Source organism: Orbicella franksi, chromosome 12, assembly GCF_964199315.1.
Source record: "Orbicella franksi chromosome 12, jaOrbFran1.1, whole genome shotgun sequence".
NCBI classification, from domain to species: Eukaryota; Metazoa; Cnidaria; class Anthozoa; order Scleractinia; family Merulinidae; genus Orbicella; species Orbicella franksi.
This window is the reverse complement of record NC_138156.1, coordinates 26,479,696-26,503,529: the sequence shown is the minus strand read 5'-3', so window position 1 is coordinate 26,503,529 and position 23,834 is coordinate 26,479,696. Positions and strand designations below refer to the sequence as shown.

Sequence of the window (23,834 nt, the reverse complement as noted above, 5' to 3'; positions counted from 1 at the left end):
TAAGATTTCGGCGAGGTTTGGCATTAAACTCCTAATCTGTTTTACTCATTTGTATAGAGCCGGAAGTCTCCCTAATTCCCCAATGTCGTCGGGATTGCCCCCGAGCCGGTTAGAAAGAAAGCTTACAATCAAAGCAAAGGAACTCAAGGACGCTTTGCAATCGTGTCACACACTAAAGGATGAGAGTGTCTGCATGAAAAAGAGCTTGGATGATCTGCAAACTGCCTTAGAAGAGAAAGAGAAAGCCCTAAGGAGTGCTGAATACGAGAGAGATCTGCTTGAAAAAGAGAAAGTCCTGTATGACACTCAAGTCAAGGTATGTTGAAGATCGATTTCAACTGCTAACAGCCTCTCACCAGTAAATTATTATCGTGCCACATCTAGCGTCTAGGTGCTATTTAATCAAAATTTTGGTTTCAGTATCAACGAGGCTCCTGAGATAGACAAGAAAAAAGAAATTTGAGATTCGTGTTTTCACTTACGTTTGCGGCATTTTTGCAGAAGATTTTCGTGATGTCGGGAATACAATCCTGTTACGGTAAGCTCCCACTAGCGGCTGTAACCTACACGTTTGTCTTTCGGAAAGCGTTCAGCTTTTTTTTGTTCATGAACTGAGGCCGGTGTCAAAGCTTACCCACCGACGTCTGTTACGGAAGAAAATAGCGGCAAATGATAATTAAAATAACTTGTGCCTGTTATTGCTGGCAAACTGAAGGGTCGAGGAATGGGCGTGTCTTTCGTCACAGCATTGAATTCAATTAAAATGTGTCCTGTAATGGCGTCCCTGGTGGATTTCATGTCTTCAAGACACCCTTTAAAGCGTAGCATCTAGCTTTCATACCATTTCGCGAGTTTTTGAGTGCTGGAAACGTTGTTTAAAGTCGTAATCTTTTTACTGTCGCGAGTTCAGGTGAATTAATTTCGCATTACTGCAATTCTGTGCTTAACAGGACCTGCAGAGAAGACTTGATCTAGAGAGAGTAGAGAGAAACAAGACAGATTCCGCCACTCTTAAATTGTTGTCTGAACTGAAAGAGGACAGTCAAAAGGCGAATGAACTACGAGATCAAGAGAGCAGGTTAGCTGATAAACAACGTTGTAAAAGATTAGCTTTCAAGTTGTTGCGTAATTTCAACCTCGCAGTCGGTTATTAGGTTTAATAGAGGTCGCTCATCCACGTGGATTGCATTTGGACTCGCAAAGCGCGCGCTCCTCTCTCTCGCACCTTCAATCTCCCGCGCGTTTTAGAGATCAAAAAAGACAAAATTGTATGCTGTTATCCTTAGCAAGGACTGAGGATGTCACGACATGTCTTCTTCGCACCTGCCTGCAATTTTTCCCTTTAAATAAAAACGAGTTGCCCGTTTTCACGCAAAATAAAGTCGCGTCTGGCGAATGGCGAACGCTTGAATAAGCCTGCAAATTTCGTAACCACATACACTGAGACTCGGATCTTTGGCAAAAATATTACCATCAAGCGAGTGCTCAACGTTGCTGTCTCGTGATCAATTTTTTTCTTTCTGCATAGGGAAAATCTCGAGGACCTTCAGCAGATCGTAGCCCAGCTGGAAAACGATCGATTTATCGCCAGTAGACGGGCACAAAGACTGGAAGAAGAATTCAAATCTCAAGAAAAGGTAAGAAGGAAAATAAAAATAAAGAACACCCCATCCCACAAGCTTGATAAAACGAATCTTGCCAGTCATTTACTGACAAACTTCACGATCAGAAATAACGAATCCCGTTAGTCAAAGTGAACCTCCCGATATAGCAAACCCCCTGCTGTAACTGGCTCAGTCGGAACAGACGAACAGCCAAAATTTTTGGAGCTCGATCCGTGCGTGCACGCGCGCCAAAAGGCATGCGCGGGGTGCCGTTGCAATGGAAGAATCGAGTATATCGCGCTAAACTCAAACTGCGGATTATTTTTATCTCATAGCTTCTGGAAGTCAGCAAGAACCGAATCAACGACCATCAAGCCAGAATGACAAAGGTAAATATTATCATTGTCTGAAGCAGTTCTGTCGCAGTTCAGTCGAGACAAGGGATACACAGAGTCCATTATATTTTCAGACAATTCCAGTGTGAGAAAAAACTACATGTTTTTTTTTTTTTTTTTTTTTTTTTTTTTCCTGAAACCTCCTGTGCACCATCCTTTCAACCGTGAAACGGTGATAGTGCTGTGTTTTAGAGGGCTTGAGCAATTTTTTTAGCCTTCGAAAGCAGCCGGTGTTTCACGTGTTTCACATTATTTGCTTTTTGCAAGCATTCCGCATTCACTGCTGTGCCTAAGAATGTGAGAGAATGCTTCATGTCAAGTCTTCCGTGTTCTGTAAGTTACGCATGAAGAATAATCAGGGCTCGGAAAAAGAGCCATCCGGTCGTCTGGGACAAGTAGATTTTCTTGCCGGGGAAGTAACTTTTCCGTCGCACTAAGCTCAAGGGGAAAGGGCCCAGGTAAGTTTTCTGCATCTTAATTAAAAAAAGAAGTAAACGTAGACTTGCTCAGTGCGAGCAAATTAGAGCTGCTTGTCATATGGGCAATCTGGAGTTCAAGGTTTTTTCGAGTCCTGCCAAAGGCTTGGAGACAATGTTATATTTAATTAGGCATTACTTTACTCAAGGTGTATTCAAAAAGTAGATAGAAATTAGGTCTAAACTGAAAGAGAGATAATCAAAAGGTGACAAATTTGACTTAGAAACCATATGCACTAAAGCTGATTCGCGCAAGGAAACCATAGATGAAGCAATTCTAAATCAGTCCATTTTTACGCGAGTAGAGCTGAGCTAGGTGAAGCTACAACTGTAATTTTCGAGGCAGTGCGCGTGTGTACGTAGAAACGCTCGCCTCCTGACCATCGCTTGGGAAGATCAACAGCAGTTACTCATTTAAGTACCACATGCTCACGTTTTATGATGCTGATTTTTTATCGATTTTCTGTTTCTAAGATGAATGAAGAAGCCAAGAGAAGCATGACGGAATGGCAAGAAAAACTGGACAAAGTCACCAAGGATAGCGAAGAAAGGATATCTGAACTGCAGCAAAAACTAGCGAAAGTGAGAAAAAATATTTACCAACTGCAACACACAAACTGAAATTGTAGGCCGCCTCCAGAATTTACAGCGTCTCTTTGCGGTACACTATGAACCTACAACCTGTGTATATACCCGATTCAATATAATATAAAGTTAAGATGAATAGAAAAATGCTTGCTCGCTGTTAAGACTGTTAATCGTATCGTGAAAACTCAAGCAGGGCCCGATTTTTCAAAGTGTGGATAACGCCAGCCATCAGATAAATCATGATCCAGTGAAAGGTGAAGTTGGTTTTGTGAACTCTTTCTCACTGAATAGACATTTGTCCGCTACCCTTAAAACCACCGAGGCTACAGCTTTTGAACGCTGGGGGAAAGCAGTTTCTTTCGAAAATGTCGTTAAATTTACCTTGACTCGTCTCTGTACTGTCCATGCTATAAACCTCTAAACGGAGTTTTCCGCCGATCCGGGATATTTCAACGCCGGATCTCCGATCCAGGTTTACGCGGTTGAATAATGGTCTCATGGCGAACATATTCTTGTTCAGTCCTTACAGTCCAACCAAGAAGCGACAGAATTGCTGGAAAATGCGCGGAAGAGCAAAGAGGAACTGCAAACAGAACTAGAAAAGCTACAGGTCTGTATTTATCTGCCTAGTAAAAGAAAAAAAACTGATAGCACGTTGACGCTTAAGTCATTTTGCAACGTCTAAGTGGATGGTTTAGTGTGGTAGAAATCACTGCCATTGGCCCGAGTGAACAGGTGAAGGCGACTTTTCTACGCGTCACTATATCCCATTGTTTTGCCGCGGTTTTGTTGGCGAGCGATATCAAAATACTGATCAGCGATGACGCGAAAAGGAATGGGCCGAGGTAGCCTACTCCCTATTTTTCCATCAGCTTGTCGTTCAGAGTGTTGTAGTCCCACATTGATTATGAACAAAAGATTTCGTTCAATGTTTGTAGAAGTCAAGCAAGGTACCAGCTTCAATGGAAGTGGATGGAAAGGTAAGCTTTGTTTATTCGGAGCATTTCATTTGTTTACCGAAAGCAAACTGTTCTGAGAAAAACAGATCGTACTGCGTGAAAACTCTATCTAACAGAGAGCATCTTGAAATTGTACTCGCAGATTTATTAGATATGTATCTCTGTAGTAGCAACCTCTTACTAACCGAGCGCGAGGGCCGTCCTGGGAAATATTGGCCCGAGATGCTCGCAGTACCATGGAAACGGTCCGTATGGCAAAATCCTAACCTTGAAAGAACCAATCAGAACGCTCGGATTTACCTCAAGACTACCTTGCCATCGTTTTTTGTTTGCTTTCATTTAGTTTTTTTTTTTTTCTTCGCCTTTAGCCGTTTACACCAACGAGGAGATCAGATAGCGCAGTGATAGGACGAAAGAACAAGGAAGATTTAGCACAGGATATATTCAATCGCATAATGGTAAAGATAGGAGATAGAACTGAGAGAAGCTATAGTTAGCTTAAGATGGTGTTAGTTAGCTCGGGGTAGAGTAGAGTTTAATAATAGATTATAATTTGATATAGCTGAATAGATTTATTCGTTTTATTGGCTAATGAAGAGGGGTATTTCGCTTGTATTTGGATGAACTGAAACCACATGGTTTGTTTACTTTCTGTAAAGCGAAAAGAAGCAAAAAAGATACAATTTCTGTTACATTTGAGAGTTAATTTCATCACACACCAGTAAGATATGCCTAGTAACAAGATATTGGAACCAAACAATTTCTGTGGAGACGTTTGAAAAAGAGCATTCTTATAATTAACAAAAACAATGTTTTTGCTCATCTCAGTCGTGTAACAATGCTCTACAAAGGCGCGCAGAGGAAAGCGATAACAGTCTGAGAGAGCGCTACAGAGAAAAGTCAGCAGAAGTAAGGAAACTGCAAAGTAAAATCATGGTAAGCTGGATAAAGTTTAGTACATTTATGGCGCATTGTAAGTCAGTGTACTTCTTATTTTTGCCCAGACATTTGCCCTAAATTTGCAGAAAAGGAAAACGTTATCTCAAAACTCCTTCAAGACATTTTGGACGTTTCCAGAGTTCAGAATTGAATTTCCGTCATCTCAGTCGACCTTCGTTCTTGTTAATCTGCACCTCTTGTTCTTAGAGCCAAGGGCTTTGTTTGTGTTGTTTACCTGTTATTTCGTTTGGCCAGTTATAGAGAACCTTGTCAACGGTGCACTGTCATCTTGAAATTCAATGATTATGCACAGATTGACGGATGAACACGTTACAGCACGTCTGGTGCTTTTAAAGGACAATAATTGATTTTTATTTTTTGTTTAGGATCTGGAGGATCAGTTATTCCAAAACCAGAGAACACAAAAAAAGCTGGAAAAGGAAGCCACAAACAGACAGGCCCAGGCAGAGAAACTACAGGTAACAGTCCATCTGTGCGACTGTTATCGATTTTCACTCCATTTTCCAGGTCAAAAAGTCGGCTTTTAATTTGTTTCGATCTCATCATTTATGTCTTCAATGTTATCAGGAAACAGAGAAGGAGGTAGACACATTATCGCGCTACAAGAGACAGCTGGAAAATACAAACAGCAGACTGGAGAGCGAGTTAGAGGAAACAAAGAAGCTCATGGCGTCAAGAGATCAGGTTAGTCCAGATGGATGTATCTGCATTATTAATACGCGTACACATGATTTTTCCGCAAAAAATAAAGCATTATCTGTTAGAAGTATTTGCGCAAAACATATCAAGCATGAAAAAATTTTCCCTTATGTACTCACACTTTCGTTTTCTGTCACGTTTTTTGCAAAAACAAATAGACACTTTGCCTCTACTTCACCTTATTCTCCTGCCTTGCCTCAACTACGCCCTAACCCCCCTCCCCCAGACTTCCTCGTAACAAAGTTTCTTTTCTATTCAGAAAATCGATGCCTTGACTGGAAGGTGCCGGACGTTAGAAGAAATGCTTAAGGAGAGTGTTGACCTCAGCAGAACAAGCTCTGAAGCAGATAAAGACAGTAGTGGAATTTCGTAAGTCGTGTGGCTAATCTCAAAGAAATCGTAAGGTCCCGTTTCCATTCTTCTCAAATGAGACAGTGAGACGCGGACGTCTTGCATTTTCCGGGACTGACTGGTGACTAGTCAGCCAACGTCCTGCCCTACAACAACAGAAGCTTTCTGAAATACTTTTTTGTTTGTACATGTGCATCGAACAACAACAAATAAAAAATGAAAATGTTTGGAAAGAAATTTGTGGACGTTTAACATTACGCGAATAAGGAAAATAGAAAACGATTTGTTTGTTTCAGAGCCATCAATGAAGCAGAATTGGAGAGGTTAGGCGAGGAGAGAGAAGTAATGTCGAGGAAGGTGGCAGGGCTGGAAAGTGATTTAAAGACACAGCAACAGGTCCCAAAAAATGTCTTTGTATTTTGATTTTTTTCTATGGAAAGTTTGCTTTCGTAAACCACTAACCTGCGATTGAAACACCTAAAAAGAAATGCACCGTAACCCTTCCATTTGCGAGAGTGATTAAAAAAAAATTACTAAGGTTTACGTCTTCCTGTCAATTATCTCCTCCTTTTGAAGGGTTAAGAAATATGTTGTCATTCTGCCATCCAATGGCATCTTGGTTCCAGTGTAAATTGCTAGCTTTTTGCATCGCTGTTTTACTGCAATGGCCGCAACAATTGTTATGAGTAACAGGCACCGGTTTCCCATTCTCAAAGCCTCGCTCCTTCTTTTATGGGACCAGAAATTGATAACACTCCAGGACGATACAAACAAGTCGCAATAAATTATTATTGTTGCATTTCTGACGTTTTCAGAAAAACTCGTCTGTGGAGAAACAACTTGAAGATGCGGAAAGTAAAGTGAAACAGGTACCACATAAAATAAGGACGACAATTGACTATCGACACTTTTTTCGAGTAACTAATATTTCGTGTGATTTGAATTTGCAGCTTTCGAAGGATATGGAGCGAAAGGTAAAAGACCTCGAGACACAACTAAACGAGGTGAGTGATCGGTGACTGATCAAGGTTCTTCTTAGGCTTTTGGCATTCCAGCTTCTAAGCGAAGTTTTAAGGTTTTCTTACGCTACGACTGATAACGAAAGTGCAGTAATTGCTTAAAAACTAACCTTTTATTCTGATTCATAGGCAACCTATCCCAAATAAATGCCCCCGCTTTTTTGGTTAAAATTGAAGGGCCTTTAAACTTCTAAAATATGAATACGGCCTTGACCTACACTACGTATTCTGACCGGTTTTTCATCATTATTCAGCCCTTTCTTGGTCGTGTTAATGGATCCGACTGTCATGATGGGAAATAGGCGGTCAGTTAGGAAGTGTGGCCTGAATGTTAAAAGTTAAAGTGCGTCGTGCAAAAACTAAAGTACCTCAACTAGCAAAGGCATGCTTCTCAGAAAATAGGGAAAAAACAAAACTAAAGGGAGACCATTGCGCAACTGCATTTTTCTCGGGTTCTACCTCGGAAAAACGCGAGTAAGTAGTTCACTTTTAATTTCTCTTTACAGGTTTCTACGGAGTGTTCTACACTAAAGAGCAGTAAGAAGGCACTGGAAGAGACTATCCTTAAACTTGAGGTAATGCAGTCAGCTGCTCTTGACGAACATCTCGCTAAGTCGATCACTTTTTGTTGGCCCTTCCACCTTTAGTCTGTTATTCATAGTAACTTATTAATAGTAATACTTGCGTTCTGTATTCATTTGTAGAATGAGATTGACACGAGAGAGTTTGAGCTAGAACTAAAGGTAAGTCCAACCAAGCTAACAAGGTAGTTTTTTCACTCCTAGCTCGTAGTAACGTACTGTAATGCTCGTTTTCATTAGCCCATGCTATGATGTGTGAACGTTTGCATTCTTCTTCTTCGACCATACCCCTATGTGGGTATAGGGCCAAAAACGTTTGCATTACACGCACTATAAATCCTTCCAGTTTTGACGAGACATATTTTACAAACCGGCAAGTAGATTTATATTGAACACGCATTCCGACACATTTTACTTGCTTCGAGACCTGCACTTCCAAACTACATTGAGCGGCAAAAGTAGTTGAGACACTTTAACAAAATGACGCGGTTTTGAGCCACGGACGTCAACCGGAAGTCGAAACTTCTCCTCTTCGACGGATGTTACTCCCTTTTCGTTGAAAATGTCAGGTTGTAAATGCTAAAATGAGAGCTTTGTAATTCAGTGGTCAGGCATGAAAACGAGCTAAAAGCAAGAACATAAACTTCCGGTTGACGTCCGTGGCTCAGGAACGTCTGTAGGCGCTGTGGTGTGTAGTCTTAGAAATAGAAAAGTCAACATTGTTTGGGGGGCGGGGGGAAGGGGAGGCAATGTTTCCAAGACGCTCGAAAATCGAATTTTACTACGAAGTGTCTCAAAACTTTTGTCGCCCATTGTAGTTTTACCAAGCTTTCATTCCCCTGTGCGTGTATCGGGAGTGTGTCCCTCGTATAACACTGGATTTAACCCAATTTACTTTGGTTTTAGGCCGCTGCTAGGCAAGATAAGATAACCAGGACAATGCAGGAGAATCGCTCAGAAGTGAGTCTCATTTTTTATTTTGTGTTTTTCCTGATTTGACATTATTCTAGGGCCATCTAAATCAGATAACTAGTGGCATATTATCGCCAGAGAATCACATTTGCCATACAGAGTGTTTTCAAATGGCGTCGAGGAGAGAATGTGCATTTATTTCTTTTTCTTGGATAGGTCGCCCAAGAAATTCACGTGCAACTCAGTGAAATGTCAGATCGTTGCAAGGAAGTAGTCTCGCAAAATCAGGTATGTCGCATTCGCCCTTGATCTCTAAGGACGCCGTGTATTATTGTCATATATGCAAGCACTCGCTGGTGGCCTGAGTACTATCTCGTCGGTCAATCAGAACAGAGACTTTTTTTGACCAATCAAAACTTATCTTGATGCAAATAGTAAGTGCCTTCTCCGCGCTTGGTACCGGCCGCTTGCATATTTTCTGGCTCTCGAAACGTTAACATGAAATATGTTTTCAATTTCCCGCTTTTGCGGTTACCGTTTTTATGTTTTCCTTGATTGGCTGCGGCTACATCTTTTTGTTCCGAGTTCTGTCCTGGAATTGCGTTACTTCGCCCGTTTTAAACTTCATGTAATAATGTTCTCTGAAAATGTAGGAACTGGAAAAGAGGGTGGAAGAACTTACGGACGAAAATTGCGATCTTAAGATGGCGAAAGAGAAACTTGAAGATGAACTCAACGAGAAGAAGAGAGCAGCGGAAGGCATTGAATTCGTGAGTGATATCAACTCTTTAAACTTAGAGCCAGCATCAAAAATTGTGTTATTTTAAGAAACGTTGCAATGACGAGTAGAGTTGACAATAGAAATGTCCATTTATCCAAAAAAGCTCAATTCCAGTTCTCTCCTAGATGGTGTTTTTGCTGTGTTTTATCTTTTGTTTTGTTTAGTTTTTTTGGCTTATTCAGCGATGGTGGAAAATTGAGAGGTTGTGAACAAATAAACTCCGTTTTCTAATGTTCAGATTTTGCCATTCCCAGCTCTTCTTTAAGCGATCTTTTGTTTTCTCTAATTTAACCTTAACTTAGGCCTAGCTGCTGTTATGCAACTCACCCGTATTTGAATCGCTATGACTTCTGTTCACAGACTAACTCGATGTTGAAATCTACGTGTTCCATGCTGGAGAGTCAAGTCGAAGAGCTGGAAATTATTAACGAAGATTACGAGGAGAAGCAGTTACAGTGGAATATAGCAAGGTATTCTTGCAATTTCTTTTCAGGATTAATTCGCCATCTCTTAAGTTTATCAGACGTGCATTTACACTGAATAGGGCGATCAAATGTCATCCGTTTAGGACATCTTCGTGAAACCCGAAGTATTTCTGATTGGTGTTAGCCAAACAGAATCGCCTACGAGCACACCGAAAGTTGTCGCGTTAGACTCGTCATATGACGGCAGACTCCGAAGAAAGCGATCCCTAATTAAGGACGAAGTCGATAAAAGTCTTTGATTAAGGGATCGGGATGTAGATCATTTGTGCCGGTTGATTTGCGTGACCCAGTGGACACGTAAAAAAAAGACTTCTCGCAGTTTTTCATGAGCATGCCATTATTCACATGTTTCCTAAATAAACCCATATCTCCGTGCCTGCTCACTTAGCAAAATTACGATCCCGAATTAGCAGACGACAGAGCGCTAGATATCTTGGCGAAATTCTTGATGTGGAATGTCTAATTTTGGTGAATATATTATTATGTCTCGTTTTCCAGGAAAGAGTTGGACCAGAAAAGAGAGAAGAGTGATTGTGACCTTTTGGAAGCTCAACGGTCCTTGGAACAAGAGAAAGTGGCGCGGTAGGGCAGAGAAAAAATATATAAAAAATAAGATCGTTTTACTTTACATCGGTGCTTGACTTGAGTAAGGACTCAGTCGTTTCTACGCCTTGCAAGGGGAGACTTTTAAAGAGGAAGATTTGTTAGATGTTGCTCGCGCATTCACTAAGTGTAGGTAGAGTTTGTGTGTGGACGCAAAACGTTTCTGATAAGACGTTTGCTGAATTTCATCGTAGCTCTGGCGCTGAAGAGAAAGTGACCAAGTTACAAGAGGCGTTGAAAGAAGTACAGAATACACATATCAAAGAAGTGGACGAGATGAACACGCAACTGGAGAGACAACGAGAACGAACTGAGGAGCTCACAGAGGCAGTAAGTCAACATTTGCGCAGGCTCTGTACCGGCAGCTTGGTATCGCGTGCAGTTTGGTATTGAAACATAAAAAACCGTCAAGATGAACACAATCTATCTTTTCTGCGCAAAAAAGCAAAAAGAAAACCCATTTTAGTCAAAGAACTTTTAATCTCCAGGGCCAGGTTGTTCTAACCCAAAATAAAGAGTTAACTGAAGTATATTTTTTCTTGTATAAAAATATTTTCACTGCTTATGTTTTGTGTAGTTTGAGATTATTCAAACTCGCAACAGAGGGACAAACAATATAAACAGAGAAACTTACCGCAAAGATAGAAAACTCAAATCAATATACTCACTTATCCTGGGTTAGCTTAATCGGGCTTTGAACAACCCGGCCCTGGAAAGCTCCAAATTTAATCGGCATGTCATATGAAGCGTTTTCTGCTGACTTCTTTTTGGTGTATATATTCTCAAACTCTGAAACTAGTGTTCATATAAGAAATTTTCTTAACAGCTCAGCGAAGCAGAGACCAAATCTGGCATGGCACAGCTCGACATCAAATCCTTGGAACGCAAACTTCAACTTCAAATCGAGGACAACAACAAACTCCAGATCGAGGTTGAGCGACTGACCAGTCACACGTCCAAACTGAAGGCCAGTAACTTCGAGTTAAACCAGAACATTGAAGCAGCCATGGAGAAGTGCGACGAACTCACGTGTGAACGCGCCGCGCTAGCCGAGCAGCTGGATCTAATGGAGGCCTCGCATGCAGAGGAACGCCTGAAACTGGAAGCGACTAATTCGCAGCAGACCAAGCTTATAGACTTCCTGCAATGTAAGGCTGAAGGCCAGGCACCTAAGAAGAAAAAGGTGAGATCATAATTATAATAAGAATGATTAAATGAATTTCAAATTCTAACTGATGATAAATGAAATGCTTTGAAACAAATTTAATAAGTGTTGCTTTGACTTAGCTTACTGGAGGTACTTTACAATTTTAGATCTTGGTTCAGAAATTAGGTCTAAAAGATTTTTGTAAAAACTACTTTTAAAAAGTAAACAGAGTTTTACTCAAGACTAAATTATGAAAACGTCGTTATTATCATGTCGCCAACAGTGGCTATATTCAGACATTTTGTGTATTGTACTGCTTTTACTTGTACTGCTTTTACTTATACTTGAGTTCATTAACAGAAATAACAAATTAGGCCCCGTCACGCATCAAACGTTTTTCGCTCACACTACACTGGAGGAATTTAAAAACGCAACAATCATTGGTCATTTTGGATCTGTGTTTGAGGAAAACACGGTCGGAAAAATCACATGATTATCGTGACGCCATCGTTTTCGAAAAGCTCAATTTTCAAAATGTTTTCCGTTTACCCGAAAACGAAAAGCGGGCGTTTTCAATTTCCTCCAGTTTGAAAATCGTTTTCGAAAAGCTCCGTTTTGAATTCGTGACGGATTAGTGTGGACGGTAGGTCTAACCGCAGAAATAAAGCTGCGTTTTCAAATTCCTCTGGAGTAGTGAGGACGCTGCTTTAGAGTTTGCCGAATGTTACCACAGTTATTTTAAAATTCGATTTCGCTTTGTAGCTCATTGGCGGTGGAAGCAAGTCATGGCGTAAGAAACCTGAAAACAGCATCAATGTGGTGCCACAGCAGTGGAGAGACTTGCAACAGGCGCTAGAGAAAGAAAGAGCATCTAGCCTTAAGCTACAAACTGAAGTCAACAGGATTCGTCAAGAAATGCAGACTGCTAAACTGGAAGGTATCGGCCATACTTTTAAGTTTCACAGAGAGCTAAGATAACTGACGGGACTGTTACATTATTGGTTTCTGTTGGACAGTGTAAAATCGCAGACACGTTTATCGTAAGTCATGATATACGGGTTATGGAGCAAAAGAAACACGAGGTTAAGATGCAAGATGTCTGGTTATTGGCCAAGTCCTCTTTTACGTCAAGTCGCAGCCAAGTTCCACAATAATTCATCTAAAACGAAGCCAATATCCAGCCATCTTGACCTATTAGGCCTGATCCGTAAAGGATTTCGATATGATATGAATCGTCATTTTTCTTGCGGGAAACAGCGGGTAATCCCGAGTGGTCAAGATAGAACAAACCTCCCCGGCTGGGTAGCCAGTCACGACACAGGATTTGATTCATCGTTCCTGCTCGCAGATCGTTTATTTATAGTCCCTTACTCTGGTATTTTCATTTTTAGCTGCGCACTGGAAGTCACAGTATCAAAACACCGGAAATGCCACACCCAAACCTTCCCAGACCTACGCGGTCCTGTCAGCCATCCAACAGTCACCTAGCAACCAACCGAGTCCGTTGAGCGCTCTGAACCAGTCGAAGAATGCAACTGCTACTCCGGCCAGTCGCGGCACATCACACAGGCCTAAAGAAAGAATGCACCATAACATACCACACAGGTATGGCACCAGCAAAAGTGTGGTTGATGCGGTCATGAACAGATCTTGCTGCGTAAAATTGAACAAAGTTGTTATAAACGCATATCGTGGGGTCGAGGTTTTTGTCTGGACTTTCGAGTTTTTCCTTTTGATATCATAAACGCATAGGTTTTCCAACAAAATATCTAAAAATATTGTACTCCGCTTTTTTTTAGTAATTCGTCCCTATCTTCATCATATCATGGTCTTTTTGTCCCTCTTAGTTTATTACATTACAGATGCGACAGATAGCGCGAGATGGACCATTAAAAATAGCATGTTTGTTTTTACTTCTTCAGGTTTGTGAATGCTCTGAACATGCGTGCCACCAAGTGTGCCACGTGCCTAGACACGCTGCACTTTGTGCGACCCTCATCTCGTTGTGCTGGTAAGCTTGATCTTTTTTATTCTGCCTGCTGAAAAACACTTTGAGACACAGTTAGCTAGCCTGTGTAGTAGGCGTAAACGTGGAAGGTGTAGGACAGGCGAAAAATGCAGCCACTCTCTCTTAAAGCTATTATGAAGTTGCTTTGCCGTTGTCTGTACTTATAGTCTTCTAAACTTTTCCACTACAGAGTGTGGCCTGGTATGTCATGTTAAATGTGCACCAAATCTCCCCCGCACCTGTGGCCTACCAAGCCAATTCGTAGAACACTTCAGCGAGACCCTTCAGGAACAGAAGAATGATGAAAATGACAAAACAAAGGTACAGAGCTCCACCAGGCTGGGGGGCAGGAGAGAAGGATGGCTACGAGTTCCACGGTATGACATATAATTTGTCTCAATCATCCCCAGTTTTAACCAATGCCCATCCTTTCTCTTTGAAATTGATTTAAATTGATAATAATAAATGCATCATTTCATCTCTTTGTGAAACCCTTGCGAAAGGTTTTTTTTTTTTCTTTTTTTCTTTTTTTTTTTTTTGAGGTGAAAGAAATTTTTATTCTTGTATCTTCGGAAAAAAAAAAAACCAAACTGTTGTGACACAGATTTTTTTCGTAACGCAAGTCCGAGGTACGCTCTAACAGGCCACTCAAACGGTCGCCCAAGACTGATTGAAATATTTCGCAAACAAACGCCTGGTCTCGTTTAACTAATTGCTTCTTTTCAGTTGTGGTTCGGTAAAGCATGGATGGGAAAAGAAGTGGATTGTCCTTGACGATCAAAAATTACAACTCTTCGACAAGGAAAATATGGGAGGTAACGAAGTACATTTAATTTGCCATCGCGGTTTAATTTCGTTACTTTTATTAACAACGAGACGATATTTTTCCCTTTTTCAGAAAACTCGTCTCCATCTGAGATGCTACACCTGTGCGGTAAAGACGGTCACGTGACTGTCCACTCTGCTGTCATGTCATCAGAACTGATGGGCACCGCCCCCACAGACCTGCCCTACATACTGAGGGTGGAGTCACGACAGAGATGCTGGCCTGTTCAAAATCTCTACCTACTAGCGCCTTCATTCCCTGTTAAACAGAAGTGGGTGACCTCTTTGGAGTTCGTATTGGATGAGATTAAGAAGAAAAATAACAATGACGAGGATCAGGTACTCTGTGCAAGTATTTTGGAGTGTGATGGTACAAACGTGTGCTTGATGAGAAAATAATAAGATACATGTACTAGGAGTTCTTGCAACAGAATTTGAACCTACCACTGAACTAGAGGAGACTCGCCATATGGTAACTAGGTAATATAACTGCACGTCCGTTCAAATGGAATAAAATTTCCGTTAAGTAATAGAAAGATTCTAATCAGTCACTGATACAGACTACTCCAGTCAGTAACAATATGAGTACTGGCATTAACTAGATTCCTTGTTCCACCTGCCCTGGAATGTGAAGCCTTCGTGTACGCGGGCTTATGTTGACCTTTCCACGATATTATTTTTTATTATTGTTGCTTTGTAGAAACTTATGGGCAACGTGTTGCTGCATTTAGAAGAAGGTGAACGGCTTGACATCAATTGCACAAAGCTGTTAAATGACGAGGTAAGATACTCTAGAATCCCCCAACAGTCAAGAGAACTGAACGTCACAGCTGTAAAGCCCTGGCCAAACGTTGAAACCTCGGGTCTACTTGCGACTTCGCTTGGCCAGGCCTTGAGTGCACTTGCATTGACTTGAGATGACTTGCGCTTTGGTCGAGATCACATTTGCACGCAAGTCGACACAAGTCAAGCCAATGCAAGTCTCTACTTGCGAGTCGGTTTGGCCAGTACTTTATTATAGTATATTAGATTGGGGATGCGTGTACTGCGCTGCTTTCGGCAAGTTCTCGAAAAGTATCCGGCACGGTTCCGATTGTAATTGTCCAATCAGAGGAGATCTCGAAGAAGACATTAAGTTTTAACGAGGCCTGACGTCATTTTGACACACCATGTTGCTCGGCGAACTTCTTTTCTAAAATACGCCAGGCACGGTCATTTCTTGGAATTCCTTGACACTCCTATGAATTTTTTATGAGATTTGACAGCGTTATTTGCTCTTATTTGTAGTTGGTTCTTCTGGGTGCCGAAGAGGGTCTCTTTTCGTTGTCTCTCGAGAACCCAGGAAAACACTCGCCTCGCGCCATTCCTGGAGTAGAGAGAGCCTTCCAAATCGATATCTTCAATGATCTCAACCAGGTCATCATGATTGCAGGTACGACATTAAAAGTCGCACGATAATGTTGTCACGTGCCCTTTTTCTACAGCTGGATAAGCTCATAGAACTTACACATATTATTTTTAGCTAATATGTCTTTCTCCTTCAGATTTTTGCAGGCTTTCAGCGTTCTAGAAAAGATAAAGATCTCTTATCATTTATTTCAATGGCAGTGAAAGAAAAAGCCAAAGAAGACACATCTGAGGAATATTTCTCCCTCTTTCCCTCTCAACAGTGTTGATTTTTCTATTTCTAAGACTGCACAGAGCACAGCACCAACACAACATTGAATTGCGGGGCCGGGGGTATCAGAGAATTGAGACTAGAGGAAATTAAGACTTAAGAGATTAAATATCGAAAAGTGTCTCATCTACTTTTGTCGCTCATTGTGGATATATAAAAAGCGTCCTTTAATCAATATTGTTTGTTTCTTTGCAGGCAAAGATCGTCAGCTGTGTAGCGTGGATCTAAAACAAGTCACGAGTCGAGCGCGACAATCAAACTCCTCTTCACCTCTCACAGAGCTGACTTCACAGGCAATCGAGAAGATCACCAACTGTCATTTGTTCGCTATCGGACAGGTGTGTAAATGATTACATTTATGAGGGCATAGCCATGATAAAGACATTATTTCTTGTGATGGTCAGGGACGTTAATTTGAGCACCAAATTCTCTGTGACTTGTTTTATAGTTTATTAACGAAAGTTAAGCATGGTTGCCGCAGGCCAGGAAATGGGCAGGGGAAGAAAAGTCAGGGAATTTTATTTTCAGGAAAAGTCAGGGAAAATTGAAGTAATTTAACGCGGCTGATTTAATACCATTGAAGGTTGGAAGAAACATTTGGGGTCACTGTGATCTCAACGATATTTTTCCTTGAAGAAGAAAGAAAATTTTTTGTAAACTTATCCGTCTTAATGAACGAGTAAAACGGATGGCTTCAAGTTCACGCTAGAAGCCCTTACTAGATCTGACATTTTACTTTTTTTTCCTTGGTCAGGGAAATGCTATTTTTATCAGGGAAAAGGCGGGGAATTTTGAAAAGTGATGTCTGTGGCAACCACGTTATTTCATAAATGCCGGGTTCCCATGTTTTAGTGTTGTAAATACGGTATATCAGCATCTAGCTCATGGCTTTTGGTTTTGCTGTTGTTTCAGTGCGACTCTAATTTCTACATTTGTGCAGCGACCCCTAACAGCATCCTGTTGTTACGATATAACGCTAGTATTGGAACATTTTGCACGCGTAAGGTAAGAAAGCACATTTTTCCGTTTGGTAAACAAGAACAACTTTGCAAACTAGAACAGCTCGTATTGCAGTTGTTCTCTTTTCTTTTTCTTTTTTTTTTCCTTTTCATTTTTTTGCGCCTTTGCGGCAAGTTGCACAAACGTTTCTTAGTTTGCTACAACAAAAACGTTGCGAGACATGTATATTTTTGTTCATTTCAGACGGTTTTTCGAGCAAATTGTGTGCCAAAGAAATTTGCGAGACAAGTTACACGAAACTTTAAGTCTGTATGAAGCATGAAGCGACTAGGAAGCGACTAGGAATATTTCCTCTCCCTCTAGATGGGAGAGGAAATATCATCGCAAGGTTACCCCCAACATTAAGGTCGCCGGTACTCATTTATACACCTGGGTGCGCCTCCAACAGCAGTACAGTAACAGCACCTTAATACCTTGTAAGATGCGTTAATTTATCGTGTTTTCAAACAGACAGGAGAAGATACTTGACGTTTCGCCATCTCTTAGTTAAGAGTATTGTTAGCTACCAGTAGTTTTTAACGATTAGCTTTTTTGTACGCAATGCGTGCCTGTTTTACTTGCAGGAGATCGAGACAAGCGACCCATGTAACTGCATCCATTTCAGCAAGAATCACGTGATCTATGGCACTGGCAAGTTCTACATCCTGGACATCAGGCAACACATTGTTAAAGGTTCGGACATAATAATATAACAAGGAATGATTATTTTTCGTCAAAACGAGACGTGACTTCACTAGGTCTACCATTATCTCTTATTTTTTCAGAATTTCTAGATTCTAAGGACCCGTCCTTAGCGTTTGCAGTTTATGGAGCCTCGCAGCTCAACATCTTTCCTATCGCAGTGCTGGATGTAACTACTGCTGACTCTAACAAGGAAGAACTGTTACTATGTTTTAACGGTAAGCTGTCTGATTCTACACTAAAAGCCTCGATACCGCTTCGCGCAACGTTAACGGTGAATGCGAGTTTTCATATTTAGAAATTTTACGTGGCCACAAATGAAAAAAACAACAACAACAACGAAAGCGGCGACGGCATCGTCTTCCACGCCTTATTTGTGCATTGCTCCCTATCATACTGATTTTAGTTCCCTCAAAATGGACCTGGTAACTGCCATTTATTTCTGGAAGCTCCCTCAAGACACGACACTATGCTGAAGAATTCGCTCTTTCAATTTTAGAGTTTGGCGTGTTTGTAAACAGCTCTGGTTGTCACAGCAGAAAAAAGCCTTTGATGTGGAGCAGACTGCCACTTGCCTTTGGTGAGTACCGACTATCAGTCTCTTCTTGAAATAGGACTTCCTCTCAATGCTATACACTCCTGTTTATGTTAGTTCTGGGAACAGTTTTATACATGTCATTAGTTTGCTTACTTTCATGGGTCTGCGTCACGTCAGTCTGCTAGGATGCTCACCTTTGAGTCAAGGGGTCTGGTGTGAAAGCGCCAAACGGGAGCCTGCTCGCAGACCAGCGTCACGTCAAGTTTCTCAGCTTAACCACTGTAATCCGTCTTAAAACTTCATTTTTCTTTGCCCGTGATCCTTGTCCCTTCCGACATCGATGTTCTTCTACCTTTATAAAATGTTAGCCTGCGATCTCCCGTGATTTGAAGGCCATTTCGTACCTCATAACAATGACTTCATACATCCTGACATAGCTGTTACGTAATTAAATGCAATACTGATACTCGACTATGTTTTTTTCGTTCTAACAGCTTACAGTGAGCCATTCCTGTTTGTCACTCATTTTAATTCCATTGACGTCTGTGAAATCCCACCAAGCACTGCTGAAAATCCAAGGTAAAAGCGGTCATTTAATTATTTTGCAACCGTCATTTTTGCTTCTGTTTTTTTTCTCCCTCTTCATTTTGTTGAGTCTTTACCCCTTCTTTGATCTTTTCCTTCCAGTCGTTACGTGCACAAGTTTTTGGAAATTCAAAATCCGCGCGTCCTTGGTCCAGCGGTGTCTCCCGGTGCAGTGTACCTCGCTTCCACGTTACACGAGAAGGTCGAGATGCTGTGTTTCCAAGGCAACGCAGCTCCCGCCAGTGTTTTTCAACCCGAGGACGACGACGACAGTATGTTGATCATTTCCGAGCTGTCACGACTGTCGAGCCCGAGCCGTCGATCATCGATGTTGGCTCGTTCACCTTCGTGGAGTCCCGGTTCTGCCCGAGTGAAGTCGCTGAAAGGCGTTATCCCTAAAAAGAGCAGCTCATTTCGTGTGGTGAAACCGCTGACAGAAGAAAACGTGTAACTGCACAGATTCATCTTTTGAAGAAGTTTCAAATCAGTCTGCTAATAGCAGTGGAAAACCAACCTTAACCAACAACTGATCTTTCAATATTAGTAGTCAAACCGCCAGGGTACTGAAATCGGGCATGGAGCCGCTAAGAGGTTAACCGGGTCCGGAAAAAGCTATTAGTTGGAGATTATTAGTTAGTAACAACTGCAATAATGTTAAATCAATTGAAGAAGTTTCTTTAACTTCAACATACATGTAAGGGTTTCAAATTTTGATTTTGTGATTACTCCTCAGTCGGTCGTTCCGAGTTAAGGTTTCTAATCTCGATAGATTTGAAATTCTGATTTGTTCCATTTTGTGCAGCGGAGAAAATAAAATCGCTGAAATTGGCTCCGTTTGAAACCCACGTTTATATATGGTATTTGCCTAGGAAGAAGAAGGAAGTTTTAGTGACCAGGGGCCCGTTTCTCGAAGGTCCCGAAAAGTTTTCGCACTCGGAAAGCCAGAGCAAAATCTCAAACCTTATGATTACAGAGCTGTTTCATTCACATATTCTTAATATGAACAGATGTTTTCAGGACAAGGAGTTTCAGGCGTTCACCTCTCGGTTTCTAGGTACAGATTAATTAAAACTGGCTTTGCGGGCCCGAAAAGTTTCCGGGGCTTTCGAGAAATGGGCCCCAGATCAGTGACTAAAATAACGTATTTTCGAACTAAAAATATTAGTCTCGGTGTAACTTACCATGAAATGTATATAGCAAATCACCGTTAACAGGAAAGTTATCCGTAAACTTTCGAAGCATGGAATAAAACACGTTATATGGGAAAGATACCACTCGAGTGAGTAACATAGACGTAACGTTAGACATAGTAATTTCGTTTCCGCGGCGGTCGCTGAAATAGAGCCAGTGATTTTAGACTTAATTTTATTTAGTGTAGTTTTTGTATAGCCTACCAGTGTCGGAACGGTGCTTTCTTTTCCATTTAGCCTGAGGGGCTTCCTAAGGGAGGGGGAGAGAGGCAGAGAAAGGTCGTAATCGAGGGTAAATTTACAATCGAACGCGCGCTGCAAAGCAAGTCGTTGTGCTTGCGTTTTGGGTGGTTCAGCGCTAAGAATTCCTAAGCTATTTACCTAAGGACAAGCCAGAGACTTTCACCTATAGTATGATGGTTTATTCCGTAGTCTTTAATACAGAAAATAAAATAACAGATCATGTAGGAGTTTTGCTTTGTGATGTTTCTATAATTGTATCTTGATTACTATCATGAAAGATTTAGTACTGCCCAAAGAGTGTTCAGCCTCCAAAGATTCAAAGCAAAGTTACTTCAATCAGTGAAGTTGACTTTTCTTTCTTACATGTCCTCATTCTTGTGAATTTTGTACCACGCGATCGATTTGTGAAATACTGTAGGCATAAAATCTTCCGCATTTCGAGCCGGAAGGTTTTGCCCATTGGAATGTCTTTCTCAGATAATAAATTAAGAGAGGTAAAGCACAATATTCTAAGCGTACGCAGTCCTATTGAATTACGTGACATTCCATCCAAGATATCTTGGGTTCTCCAAACGGACAAACACCATTTCAGCCCCATCGCACTCTACGGGCTGTGAAGCACGTGACCAAACGGTCAGTGAGTCCATATGACCAGGCCAGTTTGGTAGCTGGACACGTGACACGCAGCGGAAACGTTCTCCAAGTTCCAGCTGAAAGGCACGCGATGTAGTTTGTCCCCAGGGATTGGCCGAGAGAGTTTCGCCGAACAGTTCACCGATGTGAATGATAGTACCTCCTTTATAATTCTTCAGGCAATCCAGAGAAAAAGAACAGTCCTCTGACAACCAAAAAGGAAAAACAAAATTTTCTTTTCACTTGATATTTTCGCGGCATCAAATTTTACAAAAATTGTGTCCGCATTGTGGCTCGTAGTTGCCGCGAAATTTTTGTGTGGTAACTAATGGTATCCATAAACAGCTCAATTGGTAAAATTACGATAGCCCACAGAACAGGTGGTTTGGCGAGGCAGAACTCGCTCTTTCAGGCGTTTATTTAGTTCGGCGTAGCGCGAAAAAATAGGAGAGAAGCGGTGAGCAAACGTTCACTCTTCACGCCAAGCCTCTCCTTTTTCTCGCTGCCCCGTTTTTTGGCGCTGCGTCACGCCTCAGGAAGAGGCTGGCTATACACAAGCACGGAGGTCACGGAATGTTGCGAGAAAGAAAGTTTCCGACTCGTTACGCGTTCTGCCGCCCTAGCAACCGCCAGTTTTGCAGGCTGAATATGGAATGTTAGCTTGCGAGTACAGTCACTTTTTACCACATTTCCAGAGAAAAGAGTGCAATGTTCTTCGCGCTGCGCCCCAGCTAACTGAACGCTTGCAAACAGCTAAATATACCAAGACTCCAGACCACCACAATTATCTACTGTCTTAGAGAAATGTATTTAAGGGCTAGTTTACCGTTTTCAGGTTGGACTTTGATCAGTGTGAAACTGTAATATAGTTAAAGGACGTATTACCTTCATGATCGGGCCAGCTAAGTAATAAAGCCCTGTCTTCATGATCATGTAAAATGCTTGGGCTACCTTCCTGATTACAAAAACGAAAACAACATGAAGATCAACACAAGCTAAACAAAAAATAAGGATACAATTGCACATACATGAATGTAAGGCAACTTTCATAATTCATTATCAAATAAGTGTAAACAATGATAAACTCAATTAAAAGTTACCGTTATGTCTATGTATCTCATGGCTTTTGGATACACTGTGTTCTGATCAAATGCTATGATGTCTGCACCTCGCTCCCTAAGAAGAAACTCCCAGTATCCATTTCCCTACAAAACCCGAGAAGCAACTAAGATGAGAAAATTGTAGCCTGCAAATTTGTCCTCCCTCCTTTAATGGTTTTTAAAAAACTGGCCAGCCACTTCATTCATTTTGTGTAAATTTAATTTATGTCTTAAAATGGCCTGCCACAAGTATTTTCATAAATGGTTGTCTTCACAGAAAGGGCCAGCTACAGTGTATGATTATTCTGAAAATTTGGCAGGCCTGTCGGCTCAAGGGGGGGAAAGGGAAGGGGGAGGGGGTACTCAGGTATCATAGTGACAAGGAGGTGCAAAGACTTTCCAAAAATTTGGGTTTGAAATTTGGGATCTGAGAGGTTTTCTTGGGATACAAATTTGAGCCAGTGGTGACATTTTAGGGGTGAATGATATTGGTAAGGACTTTCTTGAGGGTTCTCTCATATTGTAGCAGTTTTATTTACAGATTTCCTGGTAAGACGTAAACTACTGTACATGCAGATGACAATGGCTTATTCATAAGGAGTCATGTTCTGGGTAGCATTACAGAGAAAAAAAAGGAACGTTTTTTTTTAACCTGTTAGGACCATTTTGGATCTGATGATTTAGCCTCATTTGACCCCCTTCCTCTGGGAACCTGTGACATTGAAAGTGGAAATAAATGGCCTTTTCTAGAAACACCTTACAATTTCCAGAATTTTTTGGTGGCTTCCTGAAATGACTAACCCAACTCACAGTTGCGACAAGTCACCAGAACTTGGCAATGCATACACTAACTTGCAAAATAGAGGAAGGTTAGATATCTTATATGATAAAAATATTAGTAAATGTTGAAGTCGTGTTACCCATTGAACAGTAATACTCACTGCACCTGCAGAGATGATGGGAACTTTTAAGCTCAAGATATGGTCAAGTGCTTGCTGGTAAGGAACAGAAAAAGAAAACAGGATCTGCAGTGCCTGGCATGAACTCCTGTCATCCACATCTCTAAAACAATAAAGCAAGCATAATAAAATTGACTCATCTTTATGCTGCAAGCAAGAAAAGAGAAAAGATTGGACACCACAAGAAACCTCCCAAGGTTGTGGCTGCCGAGTCGTAAAGGGAGTAAAGTTTTACCTTGCTCTTTCACAGGAACAAAATTGCTGGCTCATTTTTTTCACCATGGTAAATTTATGATCCCTTCATCAGAGCATGGGGCATTTTGCAGGAGAAGGGGTTCATAAATTTTATGAACCCTGCCCTGTACCCCTTACCATCAGAATCCCCTTTATCGTTGGAACCCTTTGAATTCAAAATACTTCCCTAGATCCCATTCTCTCCCACCATGATTCCCATTGAATTCTTTGAAAACAGATTCCTATTGGTTCTTTCCACAGGACTGGTGACGGTCATACAGCAAAGGGTTCGAGCGTTATACCTTATCCAGGAATTTAAAACTCTCCTCACTTGCTCGTCCTCTGAAACGTCGCAAAAGCGATGAACTTCACTTGGAGCATGTTTCATTTTCCATTTAAATATTTCGTAATAGAGTATTTCCCCGTTTCTTTTCCTCTGTTGTATCGTACTATACAATAACCTATTTGGTATCTGTGGAGGTGAAGCCGCCATTACTTAAATGAACCATCGGTACTGATGGCCAGCGTTCATTCTCTGTTGCGTAGAAACTACGTCACGTGATGGGACTCGCTTGCACGC

General features: G+C 41.3%; 2 protein-coding genes across 2 annotated transcripts in view; one reads left to right on the top strand and one right to left on the bottom strand.

The window, feature by feature from the left end:
* The window catches only part of LOC145463141 (citron Rho-interacting kinase-like), a 26,775-nt gene extending 6,220 nt beyond the window's left edge, over positions 1–20,555 (top strand). The window contains exons 9-46 of the mRNA XM_081446858.1: positions 58–316; positions 951–1,078; positions 1,529–1,637; positions 1,940–1,993; positions 2,950–3,057; positions 3,584–3,673; positions 4,002–4,043; positions 4,851–4,958; positions 5,348–5,440; positions 5,550–5,666; positions 5,941–6,050; positions 6,329–6,428; positions 6,848–6,901; positions 6,983–7,036; positions 7,558–7,626; positions 7,756–7,794; positions 8,539–8,592; positions 8,761–8,832; positions 9,198–9,314; positions 9,686–9,795; positions 10,309–10,392; positions 10,608–10,743; positions 11,240–11,596; positions 12,323–12,497; positions 12,952–13,165; positions 13,483–13,571; positions 13,759–13,945; positions 14,295–14,383; positions 14,467–14,732; positions 15,094–15,174; positions 15,681–15,825; positions 16,267–16,409; positions 16,984–17,076; positions 17,655–17,763; positions 17,856–17,990; positions 18,272–18,352; positions 18,805–18,889; positions 18,998–20,555. Coding sequence (XP_081302984.1) covers positions 58–316; positions 951–1,078; positions 1,529–1,637; positions 1,940–1,993; positions 2,950–3,057; positions 3,584–3,673; positions 4,002–4,043; positions 4,851–4,958; positions 5,348–5,440; positions 5,550–5,666; positions 5,941–6,050; positions 6,329–6,428; positions 6,848–6,901; positions 6,983–7,036; positions 7,558–7,626; positions 7,756–7,794; positions 8,539–8,592; positions 8,761–8,832; positions 9,198–9,314; positions 9,686–9,795; positions 10,309–10,392; positions 10,608–10,743; positions 11,240–11,596; positions 12,323–12,497; positions 12,952–13,165; positions 13,483–13,571; positions 13,759–13,945; positions 14,295–14,383; positions 14,467–14,732; positions 15,094–15,174; positions 15,681–15,825; positions 16,267–16,409; positions 16,984–17,076; positions 17,655–17,763; positions 17,856–17,990; positions 18,272–18,352; positions 18,805–18,889; positions 18,998–19,346 — 4,705 coding nt within the window. The 3' untranslated portion in view covers positions 19,347–20,555. The remainder of the gene's footprint in view (positions 1–57; positions 317–950; positions 1,079–1,528; positions 1,638–1,939; positions 1,994–2,949; positions 3,058–3,583; positions 3,674–4,001; positions 4,044–4,850; positions 4,959–5,347; positions 5,441–5,549; positions 5,667–5,940; positions 6,051–6,328; positions 6,429–6,847; positions 6,902–6,982; positions 7,037–7,557; positions 7,627–7,755; positions 7,795–8,538; positions 8,593–8,760; positions 8,833–9,197; positions 9,315–9,685; positions 9,796–10,308; positions 10,393–10,607; positions 10,744–11,239; positions 11,597–12,322; positions 12,498–12,951; positions 13,166–13,482; positions 13,572–13,758; positions 13,946–14,294; positions 14,384–14,466; positions 14,733–15,093; positions 15,175–15,680; positions 15,826–16,266; positions 16,410–16,983; positions 17,077–17,654; positions 17,764–17,855; positions 17,991–18,271; positions 18,353–18,804; positions 18,890–18,997) is intronic.
* On the bottom strand, positions 20,549–23,834 carry LOC145463153 (uncharacterized). The gene is made up of 5 exons (XM_081446875.1): positions 23,557–23,834; positions 23,003–23,123; positions 22,062–22,166; positions 21,847–21,916; positions 20,549–21,166 (listed from the first exon to the last, which is right to left on the bottom strand). The coding sequence occupies exons 1-5, from the start codon at positions 23,745–23,747 to the stop codon at positions 20,862–20,864; spliced, it is 792 nt and encodes a 263-aa protein (XP_081303001.1). The 5' UTR covers positions 23,748–23,834; the 3' UTR covers positions 20,549–20,861.

Excerpts from the sequence above, each read along its gene's own strand:
- LOC145463153 (XM_081446875.1), bottom strand. The coding sequence starts at position 23,747 with ATGGCGGCTTCACCTCCACAGATACCAAATAGGTTATTGTATAGTACG. Across the intron at positions 22,167-23,002 it reads CCATCATCTCTGCAGGTGCA|GGAAATGGATACTGGGAGTT; the intron begins GTGAGTATTACT and ends CGGGTTTTGTAG. Across the intron at positions 21,917-22,061 it reads TGAGATACATAGACATAACG|GAAGGTAGCCCAAGCATTTT; the intron begins GTAACTTTTAAT and ends TTTTGTAATCAG.